The sequence below is a fragment of the Anneissia japonica genome, unplaced genomic scaffold, assembly GCF_011630105.1.
Source record: "Anneissia japonica isolate Jap-2015-1 unplaced genomic scaffold, ASM1163010v1 scaffold288018_len440701_cov179, whole genome shotgun sequence".
NCBI classification, from domain to species: domain Eukaryota; kingdom Metazoa; phylum Echinodermata; class Crinoidea; order Comatulida; family Comatulidae; genus Anneissia; species Anneissia japonica.
This window is the reverse complement of record NW_022690319.1, coordinates 313,003-334,264: the sequence shown is the minus strand read 5'-3', so window position 1 is coordinate 334,264 and position 21,262 is coordinate 313,003. Positions and strand designations below refer to the sequence as shown.

At 33.3% G+C, this 21,262-nt stretch overlaps 1 protein-coding gene across 1 annotated transcript in view; it reads right to left on the bottom strand.

Moving 5' to 3' along the window:
• LOC117099892 (uncharacterized protein DDB_G0285291-like) overlaps window positions 1-21,262 on the bottom strand; it is a 44,089-nt gene that overhangs the window by 6,043 nt on the left and 16,784 nt on the right. The window contains exon 3 of the mRNA XM_033239416.1: window positions 12,264-12,952. Within this exon, the coding sequence (XP_033095307.1) occupies window positions 12,264-12,843 (580 nt within the window). The 5' untranslated portion in view covers window positions 12,844-12,952. The remainder of the gene's footprint in view (window positions 1-12,263; window positions 12,953-21,262) is intronic.

Sequence of the window (21,262 nt, the reverse complement as noted above, 5' to 3'; positions counted from 1 at the left end):
ATATTGTCATTTTGGACTCAAAAAGTGTGCCACTGTTTTGAAAGTGTAGTTTCCAAATAAATTATTATTATTATTATCATTATTATTATTATTATTATTACTATTATATATATATACGTTAATGCTTGCGGTACACCACATAGATAATTCTGAAAAGGACTGTTGTTGGTTGAGTATTTCTTGACGTTTCGACTGAGTTGCTTTAATCGTCTTCAGGAGGACAATATCTGAGACATTCTCAACCAACAATAGTTCTTTTCAGAACTATCTACATGGTGTACCGCAAGCATTAATATAAATTATTACTTTGCCATGCAAACCTTCACACAATATATTATTATTATTATTATTATTATTTTTTTTTTTTTTTAGTATTAATTTTTTTTTTTTTAGTAGGCCTATTAGATACCAGCACAATTTGTCTGGGCTTAGTGAGCTAGCTAAACAGCAATGTTTTTTGGTGTAATATGGATATGCTGATACTCAAAACCCTGAATAGCCAGTACTAGCTGCAGGCCAAGCAAACACAATGAAGTACCAGTAAGAAGATGATATGCAGTAGTCCTAGGCCTACAATAAAATATGCTTTGGTTATCTGAGTATTAATTAACAGGCTGATTTGATCTAAAATTAAATGGAATATTTTGCATCACAATTAGAGGAAACTTAAATAAATTACTCATTGCACATATGTTAACATAAAGATGAGAAGAAATCCTATCAATACGTAGATATCAGGGATATAAATCACAGGGTAATGAAAACAGCTGCGGTCGTTGTGATTATTTATGAAACTGGGCCGCTTTTTAATTGAGCAAGGTCTTTACAGCGGTGGACGCTACCTGATCAAATTGACTTCAGTCTGAATAGACAACTTGATGAAACTTGGAGGCAGATGGAACTGTTGGATTTACACGTACAAAGTCATTTCTGTGACAAGTTGAACTGGGTAACCATCTTTGCCGTTTTTTTCCAGACAGGTTAATTAGGCAGCATTGCGGTTTAGAAACCACTCCAAAGTTAGAAGCATTTTCTAAACTTAACTGATACATTTATTTTTGCTGTTAATTCTTATGCAACTGGTCTCAATTTATAATTCTGCCTAATGTAGAAATGTACAACTTCTCAACTAAGTGAATGGATATCAAAGTAATTTTTTAGAAAGCATCGTTTCAACAAGTTGCTTTTTTATAATACCTTTTTTGTACCTGTACCTAAAACTTGAAAACAGGCACCCGCAACTTTTACTCCAGTACAGACATATTATGCAGTGGCAGAAAGTCTGTATCTGCACCGACAACTTGTGCACGCAGCATCTTCACCGGAAACTTGTGTGCCTATACCTACACCAACAACTTTTGCACCAGCACAGACAACTTATGCAGTGAAAAAAATGTGTATCGGCACCGACAACTACTTGTTCACCTACACTGGCAACATTTGCAGGTGCACCGACATCTTCACGTGTACCTTTATCTTGCACACCAGCACCAAAGACCTTTGCACCAGCTAAGACAACTTATGCAATAAAAAAATGTGTATCGGCACCGACAACTACTTGTGCACCTACACTGGCAACATTTGCAGGTGTACCAACATCTCCACATGTACCTTTTATCTTCCACACCAGCACCAACGACTTTTGCACCAGCTAAGACAATTTACATACTGGTAGGAGAACGTGTGTACCAGTACCGACCACTTGTTTACCGACAACTTTTGAACTTGAGCCAAAAACATATGTGTCTGTACTTTTTATAACTATTATTTTGGAAATGAAATTAAAAATTATAACACCAAAACTAAGTGCTGACAATAGAGGGCACTATTTATAAATATGATTCTCTCTCGCCTGCTAGGCTCAATACAAATTGAAATGAGAAAAGTTTGTTACAAAAATGTTGCCCTATTTAATATAATTTTACCTCACTAAATTTGAACCTTGATAATCATGATTTTTGTATAATTAAAGATGATTAAATAACTGATGCTCTTTCTACAGAAACTAAAGACAATTGTGAACTTTTTACACTGATTTGTTTATGGTTTTGTATTCTTTTATAATACAAGGAATGAAAGAATAAGAAATACAGTATTACAATTTCCAATAAAATATACTTGTTCTGCTCATAGGGTATTCACCTTTCAATAAAGAATAAACAACACAAAATGTTTGGTAGAAACTTAAAGAGGTGTACATCTGCACACATACTAGGGGTGACATCACACGGCTCATATTAGACCGTTGCTATTTGGTATCTGATATACGAGGAAGTATAGCTGATTCCATGGATTGTCTTAGATTCTCAGTTGATTTACTGTTGATATGATACACAACAGACTGGCAGGAAAATCTAGGTTAACTGTCATTACTAATTTCAATATGACTGACTGCAGTTTATAAAATCCATACACAAAAAATATTGGTAAGAATATAGTTGTTTGGGGTGTGTAGTAAGTATGTGTGGGGGTGGAAAAACACTACCACACTCTGAAGTAAAATATTTACTTTATAAATACCAGTATAGCCTAACAAAAATATTTTCATTTCTTCTGTACTATATGGTTATATGTATGTGTTTTTAGAGAATCCTAGTCCTATCCCTGTCTCTTATACACATCTAGATGTGTATAAGAGACAGCAACCCACCATTAAATAATGTTATTAGGACTAGTAGATCTGGTAGAATAATCCCACTCTTCCAAATGCATTCCAACTCATATTCAACAATAATTTATGAGATAGTTAATCCACAGTTTCATGATATGTTTATTGGTACCTGCATGGTTTCTTGGAATTAAAATTTATAATATATTTTTATGATGTTGTGAATATTTTGTTAAGGGTGTGAACTGTATCAAAAAGAAAATAATACATACATTATTAATTCTATTTAAAATATCTAAAAGTCTATTTTATTATCTCATCCCTTTCATTGTTGTTGGGGCTCCTATGAAAATAAGTCTTAATATATTATGTATTACTATCATATTATAGGGTCATCTACCTCTACTGCCTTATATTGTTGTACTTTAGTTATTTGTAAGTTATTATAAACAGTTGTGATATCAAATTATACAAATCAAATGAGAAAATTATACTGTTTGATTGTATATATTTTGAATTGGCTAATTTATATGATACTGTAAATAATATCATTCTATGACTGCCATCTTAAGTGCAATCAAATTGGAAGTTATACAGAAACCATATAGTAAAGTTGCCATTAATTCCATTTAAAAATTTAGTTTATGGCATAAAACGTGACACTGGGAAGGAGTTACAATAAAAATGATAAAGAGAACATAGGCTTTAAACATTAGTCAAGTACAAACACAATACAGACATCTATATAAGAATACAATAAAAATGAGAAGAGGAAATAAAAATGCTTGCAAAAAAAAAAAAAAAAAAAAAAAAAAAAAAAGGCTAAAAAAAAAAAAAAAAAAAAAAAAAAAAAAAACACCTAGAAAATAATAAACTTTCAATGATGACAAAATATTTGTTTGTTACATTGCAGTAGGCCTAATTGAGAAACGGGAAACAATGCTGCTTTATTCAGTTGGTTGCTGATTTTGAAACAGATGTCTATTTTGAAACCTGAATTTTATTTGTGGTCTCAATACAATACACATAGAAAAAACATGCAACTGAAGAAATTTAAAAAAAAAGGACAAAATACTTTGCAAAAAATCAGAATCATTCAGTTAACTACGAAATTTGTTTCCAATGGGGTCCAGAGCAAAAAATGACAAATAAAACAGTAAAAACTACAGTAATTATTTCCAGCATAACATCAGATTTTCAGGCCCTAAATTTTGGAATTCGTTACTCTCCTATTTAGTAATGCATCTTCCAAAAACACTTAATTACTGGTTATTAATTTTGTTTATATTCCATCTCTCTCTCCCCCCCCCCCACACCATTTTGTTGTTACCAGTCGTGGTTTGTTGGTCTGCATTCGATTTGTTTGTTTTGTTTCTTGTTGTTTTATTGTCTCATTTTGTCCTGTACTGTCTTTTTTGTTAATCTCATTTTTTTTTCTCTTTTCAGGCTGTCCCACCATAAGATTTGTTTCTCTTTCCCTCTCGGGTCTTGCCTTTTTCCTTTCGCTTGTTTTTCATTTTTTATTACTTGCATTTACCTTATATTTTTAAGAAAATTGTTTGTTTTTGTTTTTTAAAAGGAAGTAAACAAATGTTGAATTGAATTGAATTGAACACACCCCTCTCCCAGCCTCAAGAAATATTAAAGAAAAGAAAGGAGGCCTGAGTGCACAGTAGGCTATACATATTTTTTTTATTGCAAATATCCTTATAAAAATGGTCAACCTCCATCATCTTCCTAGTCCTATCCTGGTAGACTTTAATCTCTGATCGAGTGTTTCCGAAACAAATAAACTTCTCCGATGTCCGCATCTTCTCATGTTTCTGCACATTAAAACATCATCACAGGAAACAATAATTCCATCCACATTCCGGACATATTAAAACATATTCAGTATTTCATTTTGGACAAGAGTTAAAACAGTAGACTCTAAAGTTGAATGTAAGTATAACAAATACCGAGATCATTAATAATACCTCCTCCACAACATGAACAAAAACAACCTTTGTACTATAATCTTCCAAAATTCAAAAAGAAAACAAAAGTTAAAGAATAATTAATGGACTAGTTGAGATTTTTATTACCAAAAGCTTTCATGTATACTACAGTAGTACACTACTTCAAGTGAATAATTTTTGCTTTCTTACTGTTTTACGTCATATAATTAATTGTTTTTTAATCATGCTCAATTCATTTACATCTTTAATTATAATTTAATTTTAATTTTTATATTAAGTTTTTTATATAATTTTGAATTAATTCATTATGTAAATTTAGAATTGAAAGGTTGTTATTTATATTTAACTGTAAATTAATTGTTTTCTCTCTTTTGTTTTGTTTTACTGTGTGTATTGAGGGTTCGTAATGATCAGCTTTGGCTGGATGGACCACCCTCATAAAGACTGTACATGTGAAATAAATAAATATACTCAAGGCATGTTTCAGGAAGTCATTGAAACGTAAAATACAATAGAACCCGTCATTTTTACGAACCCTGATTTTATGAATGTAAAATCATGTCATTGTTTTCATAAATAAAGTTCCTATTTCATGTACAAAACACACAAGGCGTGTCAAGAATTAATCGTTAGGCGCGTGCTGGAGTTTATTCACTCGGTCTTAGACGGTTTGCTGTACACTATCAGCGATCTCTACTACAGTACAATACAAAACGCACATAGTGCGCTTTGAATACACCGACATACAACACGGCGATCATACTTCGTGTCTGCAGCCGTGAGAAAACTCCGCCCAATGCGTAAGTTGTCGACATATCGATAGGCGCATGATTTATTCAGTGGCAAATGTTCGTAGACAAACTTGTTCAATTTGTTTACGAACATTGGCTAGCTATTTTGTATTTTCACAAAACGTGGCCAACACAAAAACAATTTTTTTTTTGCCTAACTTGCTTCTCCCCTGAAGTGTCACATGTTTCCAAACTGTTGCCAGCTACTTACTGTCTGCCTGTCCACAGAATCTCCAAAAATAAGTAAAAGTAGTATATTTTTTGCTAATTATATAAATTTTATAACTACTACACTGTTTACATTCACCAATAAAATTTTATTTTAATATTTCCTCCTTTGTCTGGATATTTTTGGCCAAAAAACTATTTGTTAAATAAGAAAACAAAATTTTATTTTTATTTTTTCCCCTCCTCCTCTAACAATCTGTAAAAAAAGAGAGAATTTGCAAAACAAGATACTGTATAAAAAAGCCTCATCTTAGTGGTGAGCTATCCTAAACTGATACTTATCAGTGATCTAAGGTTTTAGGGTTACTTATCTTACTTCCTGAACTCAGAGCGTGGCAAGAAAAAAAAACAAAAAAAAACACATCACGGATTCAGTACATATACTGTAGATCCACGTTTCAGATTCTGATTAAAATTTTCTTCTTTTAAAAAAATAAATACAGGTGTTTTACTTTTATTTTCTCTTATTTTCTGGATGTTTTTGGCAAAACTTATTTGAATTTAGAAAACAATCAATTTTTTTCCTGTCCTCCTCTAACGATCTTTAAAAATTTGAGTTTGCAAAACAAGGTATATAAGAAGAATCACCTCAGCGGTGACCTATCCTAAACTGATACTAATCAGTGATCCAAGGTTTTAGGGTTACTTATACTTCCTGAAACTGAAAGTTTGGGTAAGAAAAAAACCACATCTCTGGATTTAGTAATACAGATCCAAGTTTCAGATTCTGATTAAATTTTTTTTTTTAAATAAATGTACTGTAGGTGTATAGAAATTTTGTTATTACGTAGAATGCCTGTTTAAGTTAGGATTAAAGTGTTTATATTATGTGTGAAAATTTAACAATAAACTTTAATATTTGCAAAACAAGATATAGCCTATTTTTCCTTGTTAGTTATACTATACGGTAAGTATTACATAATGCCAATATAATGTACATTTTTTAACCTTTGTGTAAAGCAGCAATGGCCCTACAATATATTTGAGGGGAAGGGGGGGAGCGGGGAAAAGATGTCAAACAGGGGGTATTACACATTCTGATAACTAATATCGGCTACAAGGTACTAGTCAGTGTGGAGGAGAAAAGCAATTTCATAATTTTATTATACTTACAGAAATAACATTTTGGTTCAAAAATAGTCATGGCCAATGTGGAGGGAAAGGGCTTGGTGGGTCTGTCAAAGTCTTAAGCTCTGTCATGTCATCATCATTCCTGATGATGACATAATTAATGTTGAAATATTGAATCCCGACACGATGGCGTACATTTCGATACTTGATGTATGTATTATACTATCTTATCTGAGATTAATCAGTGGACCTTTTGGTTTTTAGCTTTACCATACTATACTTTTCGCTAGTATTGCCAGTGGTGTACATCCTTATTATTTTTTTAGTAGTATTAACAACTTATATAAACCACTGAAAATTGAATTTAGTCAAATTTTTGGCTGCATCTTTTTTAAACAGTTTTCTCTGGTCTCCATGGTTTGAAGTAGATAACATATTTCATTATCTTATATGAACAAATTAAAATGTTTTAATTGAATATTTGAGATATTTTATCAGGTTTTAACACAACTAAAATATTTTATTGATGATTGAGCTTGTTTTAAATTGAAACTGGAAGTAAGAAAATTTAGGTTGGACGCTTCCTGATGTGTTCCTGGTAAACTGACTTTATGAATCAGCTTATTTCAAATTTAACCAGGTAGTATTCCAACTACAGCGTAGCCTCTAAGCCTACCAGGGTTAAATACAAAGGGCACTACGGAAATACTGCAACTGTTATATCACTAAGCCTACCTGGTTTGAATTTGGTAGTGGCTTGAGATGCTTTGTTGGTTTTTAAAAAACTACTTTGGTAGTGTTCAGACTCTCTTTCTAGACGGGGTGAGGCTTCACAAATTTTTCTGGCAGCTAACAGAGATTCTTATGTCACACCTTTCAACAGATGGTCTTACTACTCCACCAATGATCAGCACAAAAATAATGTTAATCCAAATCTGTCAATCAATTGATCTATCAATTATAATATCAACTGTCAATTATCAGAAGATACTTCCATGGATGGTCCACAATAGTTATATTCCAAATCAATAAGAAATATCAGCTATTCTGTCATTGGTGATAGGACAGTTCTTTAATCAAACATCTTCATCGGTAACTCCACTTATCAATCAGGTGCAGCAGGAACACCAGGTCAGAACTAGGAAATCATACCTTCCTATATCAGTAGCTTATGAATATTCATAACTAGAAAATGCATAATAAATATTCATAATTAAGGAAGTAGTAGTTAAAACTCAAGGACCAGTATATATGACCAACAGTCATTAAATGTAAGGGAGACGAGACTCTGACCTATAATCTGTGTTTAATCCACGCTTAAGTACGATACACTAATAATTAACAGATTCTTTATAAAATGGATCATAATGCAAGAATAGTGGTTACTGCTATAATCCCTACAGCTTCACATAATCTCAAAGGCTTAATCCCAGAACATGTGCGGGAAAGCCTTTTCTTCCAGGGCCTACCAACTACCACCAAGTTATTCATCTTAAACTTACTTCAACATTCTGAAACAGACATAACAGATACAGACCAATGGTACTACTCAAATATTGCGGGTTATTTTTGTTCCTCCTTATGTTAACGTGATCTACCACCACTCAGATAAGATAGTATAATACATACTCCAAGTATCGAAATGCATGCCATCATTTAGGGATTCAACATTTCAACGTTAATTATGTCACCATCAGGAATCACATATTGACTCATGTTAGATAAATACATTAGGTTAACTTACAAAAAGTTTTTTAAAAATTTAAATACTGTTATTTATACGCTAATTTTATAAAGCCATATGGATTTCCACTAGTTTGTATCGACAAGAATTTAAACTAAATCTCTATCGATCAATGCATTCATACCTACCCTCAGATACACACTAACATCCCACAAGTATAAAGTTTAAGAAAACCAGAATCTTTACAATGCAAACCATTCTAAAATAGATCAGTGAACATAAACCAAAAGTAGGCCTAATAGTAACATTAGTAAGTATTTGCAAGTTAAAAACAATCAACTGTCAAAAGCTGACAATTAGCCGGGAAGTGGGTCTAATCTATTCCGTAATCCCGGTCAATTTATCAGACTATTTCCTCTCTTCTCATTGGTTGAAGGTTACTCTCACCATGAATAGACTATGGGGCACTTCATAAGCTAATGTCTAAATGTATAGTCGGTATTTTCATAACACACAGGGCACTGTCAAGCTGCAATCACACCAAATCCAAATCTTCAGACCGGAAGGCCTACCGAACCAATCAGAAAATTGAATCAGTGCATAAGAATATGGACGTAGGCGTTCAGCGCATTGGGAACGCAGTCCAAATTTTGGTTTGGATCCAATGTATACAGTTTAAACTGCACATTGTTTTCAATATACTTTTCAAAAAAGGTAGCAAAAGAATCTGAAATGGATGCTGGATTTGGCGGTAGGAAGTGTGCGAGAGTCCACACCACCTCAGCCCCACCACGGTTGGGGCTGAGACGAGAACATTTTCACAATGGGGACCTCTAGGTGCCCAGGAATTGCACATACAGTAAATTAAAAAATCTTACTGGGGGAGGGAAGCATGATCGCATCGTCTGCATCCACCTCCCTGTATCCGCAAATATAAACTAAGATATCCAACTATAATATGCTGATTTCAATTAAGTACTCTATTTAATTTGGCTAGTTGCTTTACATCTTCTTATATTTAGTTTTAGTTGTATTGTGTGTTGAAGCATCTAAGTGTGATTTGGCAAAAGGGTATAGCAATGAATGAGACTGATCATAAACATTATTGAAAAATTTAGATTTTGTGAAGAGTTACTAATTTTTTTTATAATATAAACTAAATTCTCAAAATGAGTCAATTATTCAAAAAAAAAAATATATATCCCTTTGCCTCTCTTGATTTAAGGAGTTAAATGGATTTAGTACTAATAAAATACTGTATTTATTTGATGGACGCCCTTGAGATTGTTGAGGAGGGTTGTCCAGGGGGCGTTTATTCGATGGAAGTGCTTGTTTTTTTTAATGGTTTACGTATATATGCCTCTTAATTTCACGTCAAAATGTGTCAATGATCCCAACCAGGTTAAAAAAATGTAATTCTACTAGAGTAGAACATTAATAGAATGCGTGGAGAATGATTTTGCTTCCATTAGTTCTACTTACAGTCAAAATAAACGCCCCAGTGCATTTATTCGAGGGCAGCATTTATTCAAAATAAGGTTCTGATTGGTTGTTTTTTCAAGGGGGTATTTATACAAAGCAGAGTGTATATATTCGAATAGATTCTTGTAAGTAAACCATTAAATATATATACTGTTCGTGATGTTTCGATCCCTTATCAACAGATCTTCATCAGACAATGACTACCAACAAGGTTACTTACTGTACAGTAGATGGTTGTTACTATACATTCACACGCTGTCAAACCACCAAATAATAAACAAGTTACAAGAAAAAATTGTTTAAAACAACTATAAATGTGAAAATAGCATCCTTTCTCATGGTAATAATAACAATAACAATACTTATAGAAAGAATGTTTCTATTAATAATAATTGAGAGGCCGGGTAAGTTCAGGTAAAAAGGCATTAAATTTGTAAAATTTAAACGGTCATTGTGCAGAGTTTTGTATGGACATGAACCATAACATTTCACGCAAAAACCAGACACAAGGAAGCAAGTGTAAATGTTCGCAGTGCGACATTGAGCCAACATACACTGTACTAACCGCGAAGAGAATGGTCGTTTTGAGGTGGCCATAGTTAAGGCAGTCCCTGGGGCGATATATAAGTCTGATTGGGCTCTCAGGGTATTAGGTCTTCATTTACAAGAACTTGGTTCTTACAAACCATAAGCGTTGAGTGTCAGGAACCTGCGCCGATGCTAAGACTATATATATCTCAGTTGTCTTAACACCTAAGTCAATGTTGTGTCACATTTATTAAATTTACTACTCTAGATAGCAAGTAGGTGAAGATTGTGTGACCGCTGTTTGCTTTGTCATTATCTAAAAAGAAACTAGTTAAAGTGTTATTCTACAATACAATGCTCATATCCATCTCAGTCAACTGCTTGTGGTGCCATTTTCCACAATTCAGGAAATACTAACGTAAAATACTTCCAGTCACAACAACATGCTATTGTACCCACTGTGCAAAAATTATTTGTTAAGTAAATTAATTAATTAGAACAGATAATACATTGTTTTAACTGCAGTATGCATTTGATATGAAGTAAAATTGGTTCAGTCCATATGTACTTTTACAGAACCGTAAACACCAATAATGATTTCTAAACTGACACAAAATAAAATACTGTAAATAAATAATCCATCCAGGTGAACTTCAGATCCTCTTTCGATCCATATGTATTATTCAATTGCATTAAATATTTCTTTTCAAAGTTATTATGAACATACGACACAAGAACAGTGAGAAACTGAACTAGGAATCCAAGATTCATCATGGTTCAGCACACAAACTAGCACCCTAGATGCTCCATCCAGTCTGCTATCTGGTGAATATAGCGCAATAAACTTCTATTACCACATTAATTGAAAAATCAGCTTCCAGCGGAAGTATGTGTCTACTGCCTATTACTGTACATTACTGTATCTCGAAAACTACCACCACATTCTAGAAGGCGTCATTTAAAATACCTCCATGACGCACGTTCGATTTTCAAGCTCCATTCGTTCTCCAATAGGACGCCCCCTATCCCATGGTACTGTAGCAGTACCCATCATGCACCTCCAACGGATTTACAGTACTCGCTCTTACGGAGTCAACTGCCAAAGCATAACACATTGGCTATGCCATGAGAAGGCAATAGACACAAAAATGGCAGGAGTGTGTACTTAGTTCTTACAAACATAAGCGTTGAGTGTCAGGAACCTGCATTCATAGGATAAATGCCAGAAGTATTCGATCATTCATCATCTATTTTGCCAAAAACCCAACGAAACTGAGCCTGACGCTTGATTGTTAAATCAGAAAGAATATCGATTGATAACACAGACAAATTAAATTTAGTCAAAAACTCTATAAACACAATACAAGTTAAAATGGAATAAGCAAAAATAACATTTAACAACTTGTAATTATTGTTATTAATTTTGTTTAATTATAACTTTCAATGAACAACCTTTTAATTGTACAACTGTCGTACAATAATTCCAACTCTGCTTGCTTAGCGCTAGACAATGTGACGCCAGCTGCTGATTGTTGGTGGCAGTCTGCAGGGGATCGCCGTTGAAAACGATCCGTTACGCGTGTCGTGGCATTCCACGTAGAATTGCGTTGGCCGACGACCGTCAAGTACAATGAGTGCCAGGATTTACATGGTTAAAATAAGATGAATACAATAATATTTTTAATACTGGTCCCAATTGGAAAATGCTTGCATGCATTAAACACAAATAATACAACAGTAAACAAACTAGGAAAGTACAAATCGAAAAAAAAAATATAGTTTTTAAAAACCATGCTTGGACAAAGGTTGTAATGTCATGTTACAATATTAATAACATTTTTGCGAAGAAAAAAAGATTTCTCGATAGAACAATTCTCGATATTCTTCATCTAAAAAACAGAGTTTCAACTTACCATCTTTTTTCTTCTCTAAATCTGCTCCAAGTGGAGTTTCTTCTATCACTTGTAAAGAGTCTAATTGTTGCTGTAGTTGTTGCTGTAGTTGTTGCTGCTGTAGTTGTTGTTGCTGTAGTTGTTGTTGCTGTAGTTGTTGTTGCTGTAGTTGTTGTTGCTGTAGTTGTTGCTGTTGCGGCTGCTGTTGCTGCTGCTGTTGCTGTAGTAGCTGTAATTGCTGTTGCTGTTGTTGCAGCTGTTGCTGAAGCTGTTGCTGATCTTCAATCTTGATCTGCGGCACAATCTCTTGAATAGGCTGCTGCAGAATCAGAATCTGCTGACCACCGAGGTCAGTCTGTAATGTTGGGATGGCAGATGTTGTATACGTCAGTGGCACAGTACCAGCTTGTAACGCCCTAATTGTTGTCAATTGTTGAATAGATCCCAAATGAAAGCCTGACGTCTGTAGCTGCAGTTCTGGTTGCACTATCTGCCCTGGTTGGATGTAGGCCACATTGGAGATCCCTGCCATGCTGGGGTTTTCCTCTGTTTGTAGAATTTCCATCATCTGCGGGCTTTGAACACTGAAAGCGGCATCCATTGGCTCATCCCCCCCAGGGGATGAGGGATTGAGACTTGAAGTATCCAGCTTCGGGCTGTGTTGGTGTGCCTCTCTCTGAGAAAACCGTGGAATATTAAGTTGTTAGAATCTATTGAGAAAAAAAAAATTAAATTAAATTATTTAGAAGGGTTTTGAAGAATTGTTTCCTTCTTTAAACACTATGAATTACCAATAATTTAGAAAAACCTAAGAAGACAGCTTATAATCATGCTAATAATACTACTTAATAATACATGTCTAATAGGCCACCTACCTCTATTTTAAGATGTAAAATTAGCAGTTGTAAAAAGCTTGTTTTCAGATACAGACTGTTATTTCAAAAATTTAACTCATCAAAAAAAAAATTATTGATTTGATCTTTTTAACATACAGCAGTACGAACAACATTCTTTCTAGAGCCTGACGTAATTATCGTTGAATAGTTTCAAGAGGTACTTTACAATAGAAAATATAAAAAACTGAAAGGTAAAACTGAATTTTAAATTGTTAATTTTGTAATTAGCAGTTAAAAAGTACATACATCGACCACAAGATTCAAAAATAAATTTCTGTACAAATATTAATATACAATATTCTACTTCATTTTAGAAAGTAAAAGGGCATAAACTCTGCTGAAAATATGGATGACACAAATAAAAAAAGACCTACATTTACTTCATGTGATACACTAATGCCCATGACAATAACTGATGTGAATGGTGATGTCTAACAAACTGAAAGCATGGCGATGATACTTTAGGAGTTTGGTATAATGAAATGCCTTCAAACAAACTCATTGCATAGAACATGGGATAATATTCTATATGACACATGCATCCACATTTAATTTAACAATTTCTAATGAAGATAATGTTCTTGAATTCCATTCCTGTTCAATCAACAGTCAAGATACTGTCCACCTTAATGATCTACCATCTACCAGATGTGCTGTAGGTTTTATTTTAAACACATACCGGTAGTCAAGTCATAGGGCAAACAAATAAAAAAGGGAGAGAAGAAAAGCAAGGGATAAATCAAAGAGCTATCAGATGAGATAGTAACGGATAGAGTAGTTTGCACATTTTGCATTGAACCCCTAATAAGAGAAAATGTCAAAGGTCATACTTCGTGTACTTGGTAACCTTATTATAGACGACCTGATTTCTAGAGGAACTGGCTACTCTTGGGCTAACCAGTATTCAAGATTGAATCATAGGGGGCTCTCTTACCCTGTTAATGTTAAATCACAAATTAATTTTTAAAGTTCATTTATCCTACTTTTACCAGTACAATGAAGATGGCAAAAACTACCATAGAAATAGCTTCTTTAACTTTCATAACATTTAACATTAATAATCATGCAACATTTAATATCTTCTAATAATTTAATCAACTTTTTATAATTTTTATACTTTAATGTATGCTGCAGTGCAAGTCTGAAATCCAAACTACATCTCAGGTACACCACACCCAGATATATTTTGGGGGTCACTGACCATTGGCGAGCAGAAAGCTGCCATGTATCATAAGCACACCACCATTTAAACAACATAGCAATCTTACTACTGTATAATAAATCATAACATATCTACTGGCCTTTAGAAAATTCCCACAGATGCAATTAAACCTTGAACTTTTACCTAAGTTGTCATATTCAAAGCAGGTTTCCAGCAGACTTAACCGGCAACTACTTTGAAGATGAATTTTCAGCAACAACTCATTTGCAAGAGTCGTTTCAGTAAAATCATTAATCATAAGTCTATAACAATAATTTTTATGGGCAAGGAGAAGCTAAAGAAATGAATCAATCAAGAATTTCACTGAAAAACTATTTATAATACCATGGAGGTATGATAATACATAGTGAATCACTCAGTTTATGAAGCTCGGCCTTCATCAAACCCTGGATGGAACAGCCCCACAAAACAATTTCAGTCTCTCAGAATAAGAAAGTTGATGCAACAATGAACAATAGAGGGCTCACTTCAAATTTGTACCAAAGTACAGTATTTCAGTCTATCATAATATTAATATACTAACCAGAGCCTTGCAGGCGTCAACGTTCCTATGCATGATACATGACTTAAAAAGTATATAGGCCCTATATATACGTGTATATATATACACATACATATACACATATATATATACGTATACATGTATTATATACGCGCACGTGTACATATATACGCGTGTACATACATACGCATGTATATTATACGTATATACATACGTATACATACACGTGTATATACATAGACGTATACATACATATACGTGTATATACGTATATATACGTAATATATATATATATATATATTATATATATAATCTATATATATATATATAATGTATATATAATATATATTATATATATAATATATATATTATATATATATTTATAATATATTTATAATTTAATAGCTCTATGGACTACTCATACAACAGAAATAAACGTCGCATGGAGTTAGTGAAAAATGGAGATCTAAATGAAAAAACGATGTATTTCAGCAAGTATTAAAACCTTTCTGTTTTATTTTAGGCCTTCTTCAAAATACCTATGCCACAGCATTTGATTTTTTTGCCGTAAAACCAAAATAGTTTCATGCATGCCGACTTGCCGATCGGTTAGCGTGAGCCCTGACTGAACTCTGCAGAAAATCCACATCGAACTTCGCATCGCGATGTAAAACAAAATGTCGGAAAACTTTTCTTTGACGCATGCGCATTTGCATAAATGTCTACACACATACGCACACACATACTACACACAATAAAAAACAAAAGAAATGTGACAGAGTGATTACAATAGTTCCTATTGCATTACATGCATAGGAACTAAAAATTGCAAATTGCAAGTGAAGTGCTGCGAAGTACAACTGCATATAAATGTTCTTCGAACTCAATTATTTATGCGAGTCAAGTGAAAATAATGAATAATAAAAATATAACAAATATGAGACAATATAGATATATAATAATAATATAGACCCACTGTCTATATTAGAACACTTCTCATTGGGTAACAAAGTTGTAATTTTTCAAAAAAAAAAAAAAAGTGTCTATAGTGGTGAATTATCGTTTAGGTTTTTTTAATAAAGTTTCAAAAATGTCTATGTATGTGGAAAATGTAGTTGATTACCAAATGTTACAATTTTTATTTTGAAGACTGCATGGTCTAGGAAGTGTACATTTTTTTATGGGGCAAGTTTCCAAGGGTGGGTTTTCTAGGGGCGAGTTGACTGCCAAAGAATGTTGCCAAAGTGCGAGCCAGCGTGTTATTTGATCACAAGTGCGAGACATCGCAATAGTGTGAGCCAGCGAGCCATGACGTCATGACAATAGATACGAGACGTTACTCGAGTTGTGCAGGTATCGGTTGAGATTTGTGGAGGTACAATTCAAAAAACAACTATAGGTCTAATAATGAATTATTGTGATGTTAAATAGACAATGTTAGCTATCAAGGAGCGACGTTGTTTTTCATTGGGACCTTCGTCCCTTCAAGGCTAGGCCTATACCATCCTAGCTAGTCTAGGCCTAGAGTAGGATAAGGCTAGCGCGACATGCGGACGTTGGTACATGTCGGTTAGTTTACAAACGTCGCCTAAAGTAATTGATTTTACCCGGCAGAACGAAAAAGGAAACTCCGCTTTTCAGTCGTTTTAGGCCCTTGTTTTTTGACAAACAATGACCTTTCAGAGGTCAAATTGCTGTCAAGAATATGAATTAGCTGCTTCCCAATCCAAGACAAACACTGTTATTCTGTTTTATTCCTATTAAATCTCCTGAAGAATTGGAATATTCTTCTTATTTCTATTATTAACACTCTGACCGCCAGGGGTTTGAAAAAATAGTATCTGCCACTGCCAGACCTTTCAGAGAATTTTAACACTTTTACAATGCTCGTTGAGAGTGGTATGTGATCAGATTGAATACTACAAGAACTACAAACATCTTAGCTTTACAACGGTACCACACACATTATTCTAATCCCAATCTGTGACCCCTAACAGTAAAATGAAAATGACTCACTTTTGGAGATTTACGCAATTTCGCACAACAAAGCTGAGATAATCGCAAATTTGTGAAAGTACATCATATACCGCTACACTCAACGTAAAACAAACAATTATAGGTAGATACTTACGATCCAGACCGAATATAGTGTTCAAATTATTAATACATGTCGGTAATTACATCATCTATCAGATTCCGTAAAAAAAAACTTGAAACACCGAGATCTCTGTGTTTGGCAGTCAAGCGCTGCGTTACCAAACTCAGAAATCTCCGTGTTTGGCGGGCAGAGTGATTAATAAGAAGATAAAACATCAAAGATCAAACAGACTTAAGGAAAGATTACACTAACAACTCTTAACTAAAATGGACACGGATGATACGTAAAACTATTGTTGGATTACAAAAACCCACCCTCTAATTTTTGTTGGATTTTGTAGAGTAGTCCCCTTTTGGCTTGCATTCAGTAAAATACAATATCCTATTATGCTTTTAATACCTTTACTGTATTTTCTACGACTCTAATAATATATTTATTTCCTCAAACATTTCAACAAAGTAGAGAAGGGTAAATCCAAGGAGGAACTAAGTTTGTTTATGTGCAATGTACAGTACAGTAGTCTCCAAACAATACAAAATACAATACTCACACATATTTTAAATGCACATGAATACAGTAGCTAAATTTAGTTTTAAGTACATATAAGTTAGTCATCTATTTAGCAAAGTATTCACCAGATATATATATTTTATCTGTGTGTATATTTTTGTGTGTGCCTCGCTCTGGAAAGCGAATTTCATGTACTTTGCTTATATATGACAATAAATGGAATCTTGAATCGCTCTTGAAATGCATCCATTCACATCAAACAAAAAACAAATATCGCAACAAAGAAACCAAAACAAAAAGGACATAAGCAAAATGACTGGCAGTAGACTGAACGTCTGTATAAAGTTTACCAGTCCTATCACCTGAATATCAAGAGATATAAATAACAAATGAAAAAAATCACAACCGGTATTATTATTACTTAGGTTGTCTATCTTTTATACAATACACGGTTATTATTGTCTTTACGAAGTAAAACCCCTATTAAGAAGTGGGAAAAACCGTAATACTTGCCAATTGGCTGTCTTTTTAAGACAAAGTCAATTTTATTATAATTTTGCAAGTATCGCAAAAAGACTAATAATTTTTTTTTTCCGGTGTACAGTAAAACACACAAAGGATAATTTGAAAAAATGTCAAAAAACTTATTTCCTGTGGGTCCTTTCTGGTGGCACATGGGAGGCATTCCCCCGCTTCTTTCCGAGAAGTGCACTGTGTTGTTTAACATGCACATGGGCCATATTGCATATGGGACCAATGGCTTAAAACCTCTCATCCATAATTTGCATTTCAGCCTTCCAGCTAAAACATTAGGAAAGCAGTGATGGGATTGATCGAGCAAAAGCTCTCTGAAAGGGCCTCAACAGATCAACGCACACAGTGTGGCTACCACTAGTTTAGCGGTACAATTAGCTGCGATTATTTACCTATTTCCGTATTCAGTTTACTGGCTAAAATTTTACCTTTAAATCCAGGAAATATGGTCAAGTACAGTATGGCTAATAGAGACAAATGTGTTTTTCCGAAAGACAAAAACAATATAGCTTTTCCGAAAGACAAAAACAATATAAACTCCAACGGTCTTAAACTCGCTACCATTCCAGTTCAGAGCACAAAACCTTACAGCACTTTCTTACAATATAAGGTTGAAATCTATTTGTAATTTATGCAATATTAATATTCTAATTTTAACTGTTAATGGTTTCAGCAAGGATCAACAGGGGGTCTATCCACAGATTACGGAATGTTTCAATTTCCGAAAGCTAAAATTACTTGATTACAACGCAATAATTGTTTGATGACAATTAATTTATTCTCGCAGTTTGTCGACAAGTAAGTAGGTCACGATGTCAGGATATAAATCATCGTATAGTTATGGATTAGACTGAGAATGATGAGTGAGATGTTTTTACAGCACAAAAATGTGATGATTGAAATTTGGCATGCTTTATTGGTATTTCTTCATGCCTAAAAAATCAAGCTGTAAAATGATTAATATAAAAAAAAAATCAATAATAATAACAAAAATAAGATGGAAATATTAATAATCGTTAGTGTGTTTTTGGGAAAATAGCCATTAATGAGGCTTTGATATTTTTAGAAATTTGAATAAAGAAGCTTTTTATTAAATTTTTATATCAAAAAACAAAATAGCAGATTCAAAATTGAGTTAGACCATCAAATTTCATTCAATAGACAGAAAATTCTATAACTATCTGGCATAATGATTTAATAATAAAATTTAAAAGAAACTATTTTTGATAACACAAATTTTAATATTTAATTCTATGTAGATACTAAGTGTTTTATTTTTCTTTGTACAGTTTTGTTGGTGAATTTCTGTATTGTTTGAGTATTGTATATATTTTTTCTTGTATAATTATTTAAATGCTTTATAAATGCTTGTTTTTGATTATAATGCAAAATTTTCAGATTTATTCTGCCTTTTCTAATGTGTTTAATACCTGAATAAAAAAAAGAAAACATTAGTTAATCAAGAAAAACTTACAAGAATACTTTGAATTGTTCATATATTTTTTTTTAAATATCTTTCAAATTAAGTAACAGATTGGGAATAAAATACAATATTCTATACATTCCATAATAGAGTATTAGTAGTATCATCATCGCAAAATTCAAAATCCAGAAGCATCATTAACTGGTAATAACGAGGAAGTTGGTTATTTATCAATTGATGAGGAATTCTAATACCGGTGCCAATCGACACTTCAAACGGTCACCCAGTCTTTACATTAGCTGTGACTCACGTGAAACCTATGCTAGGATCAGCAATGCATCCTGGGATTTTTCACTAACTGTACTGACATTTGAAGAATGCTTTACCACACCATATTGATAATTAAAACAGAATATTTGGCCAATCCATTATATATTTTCTTAGTATTATAAATTATTTACCATAATAATAATTCAGGCACTTTTAAAGGCTTTTAATATTGAATCAACTCTTCAAATCTTATGAAAACTATAAATGATTTAAATTCCTAAATTTTTAACAAAGTTATATAACACAAATTAGTCCTATATTACTATAGGACTAATTCGTGCTTCCATAACTTTGTAAGTAAACATATAAAGTTGTTTGTAAGTAACCTTTCTTTCTTAATACTGGACAAAATTCTTAGATATTGTTAATAATTATTTAATTTCATATCATATATTTATTTGTTATAATTTAAACCTTGCAAATGTTATATTTACTAGTAAAGGTGCAAGATCTATTAGCTACTTTGAATAATTATTGTATTATATTTTTAATGTGAAGTTGATGAGTGTTAACAAGGTTATTGCTAGAAGTGACAGATGTCTGAGTGACCCGAAATGACCCTGAATGGCTCAATATGAGCCTATAGGCAAATGTTGATGTTTTGAATAATATATTCTCTCACTGATGATCAAATTTTTAGTGCATAGGGAATTTTGATTATGCAGTGTAGAAACAAAAAAAAAGAATAATTTAGAATATGAATTTACATAGTAGCCTAGGCAGGTTTGGGTCAAACTGATCTAACAGTCCACAAACTTGTACGCTGCAAAGAACTCCCAAAAAATTATAAATTAAACCAAGTGTCTCCACTGTTTTTAGCGATAACATGATTAGACACTAGCCTGTCTTTGGATTAACCTAACAATTTTCTGACAATATCAGTAATATCTGTACTCTAACTTACTAAATAAGAGTGCAATGCTTACAGAATGTTTTTAAGGCTTCAGCGCTATGCTAATTTAAGATAGGTCCTTATTCAAGTAGGGTGTTTATTATTATTACAAATGCCTGGTTTTGTTGGAGTGTTATAAAGTTAGAAAGTGCAGTTTGGTACTGTCCTACTGTAGCTTACTTGCTGCAACGTTTGGCAGAGGTCCCAAGACTCCTGGAGCTCGCGGTTGTCTCCCGGAAACTGGGACGGCCTCCCGCACTACCGCAAGCAAGCAAGAATCTCCCGGAAATAACCTATATGTTTTCACCGCTTTTTATTATCAATTGTCTCATGAAAGTCAGCGCGAATGGGTATGAAAATGTGCAGCAAAATAAAATTAAATGTAAATAGAGCTCAGTAACCAGATTAGTGATGATTCAAGGGGATCCTCTCTTAAAGATTTTTAAATTATTGAAAAAAAATGGGGGGAAAAATGATCATATTCAAATTTAAGTCTGAGAGTGCCATTTCCGGCCATCTAATCATACATTTTCTTATCTCAGCCCCAACCATGGTATGGCTGAGGTAGTATAGACCCTACATCTGTGAAATCACCATTCTCACCCCCCCCCCC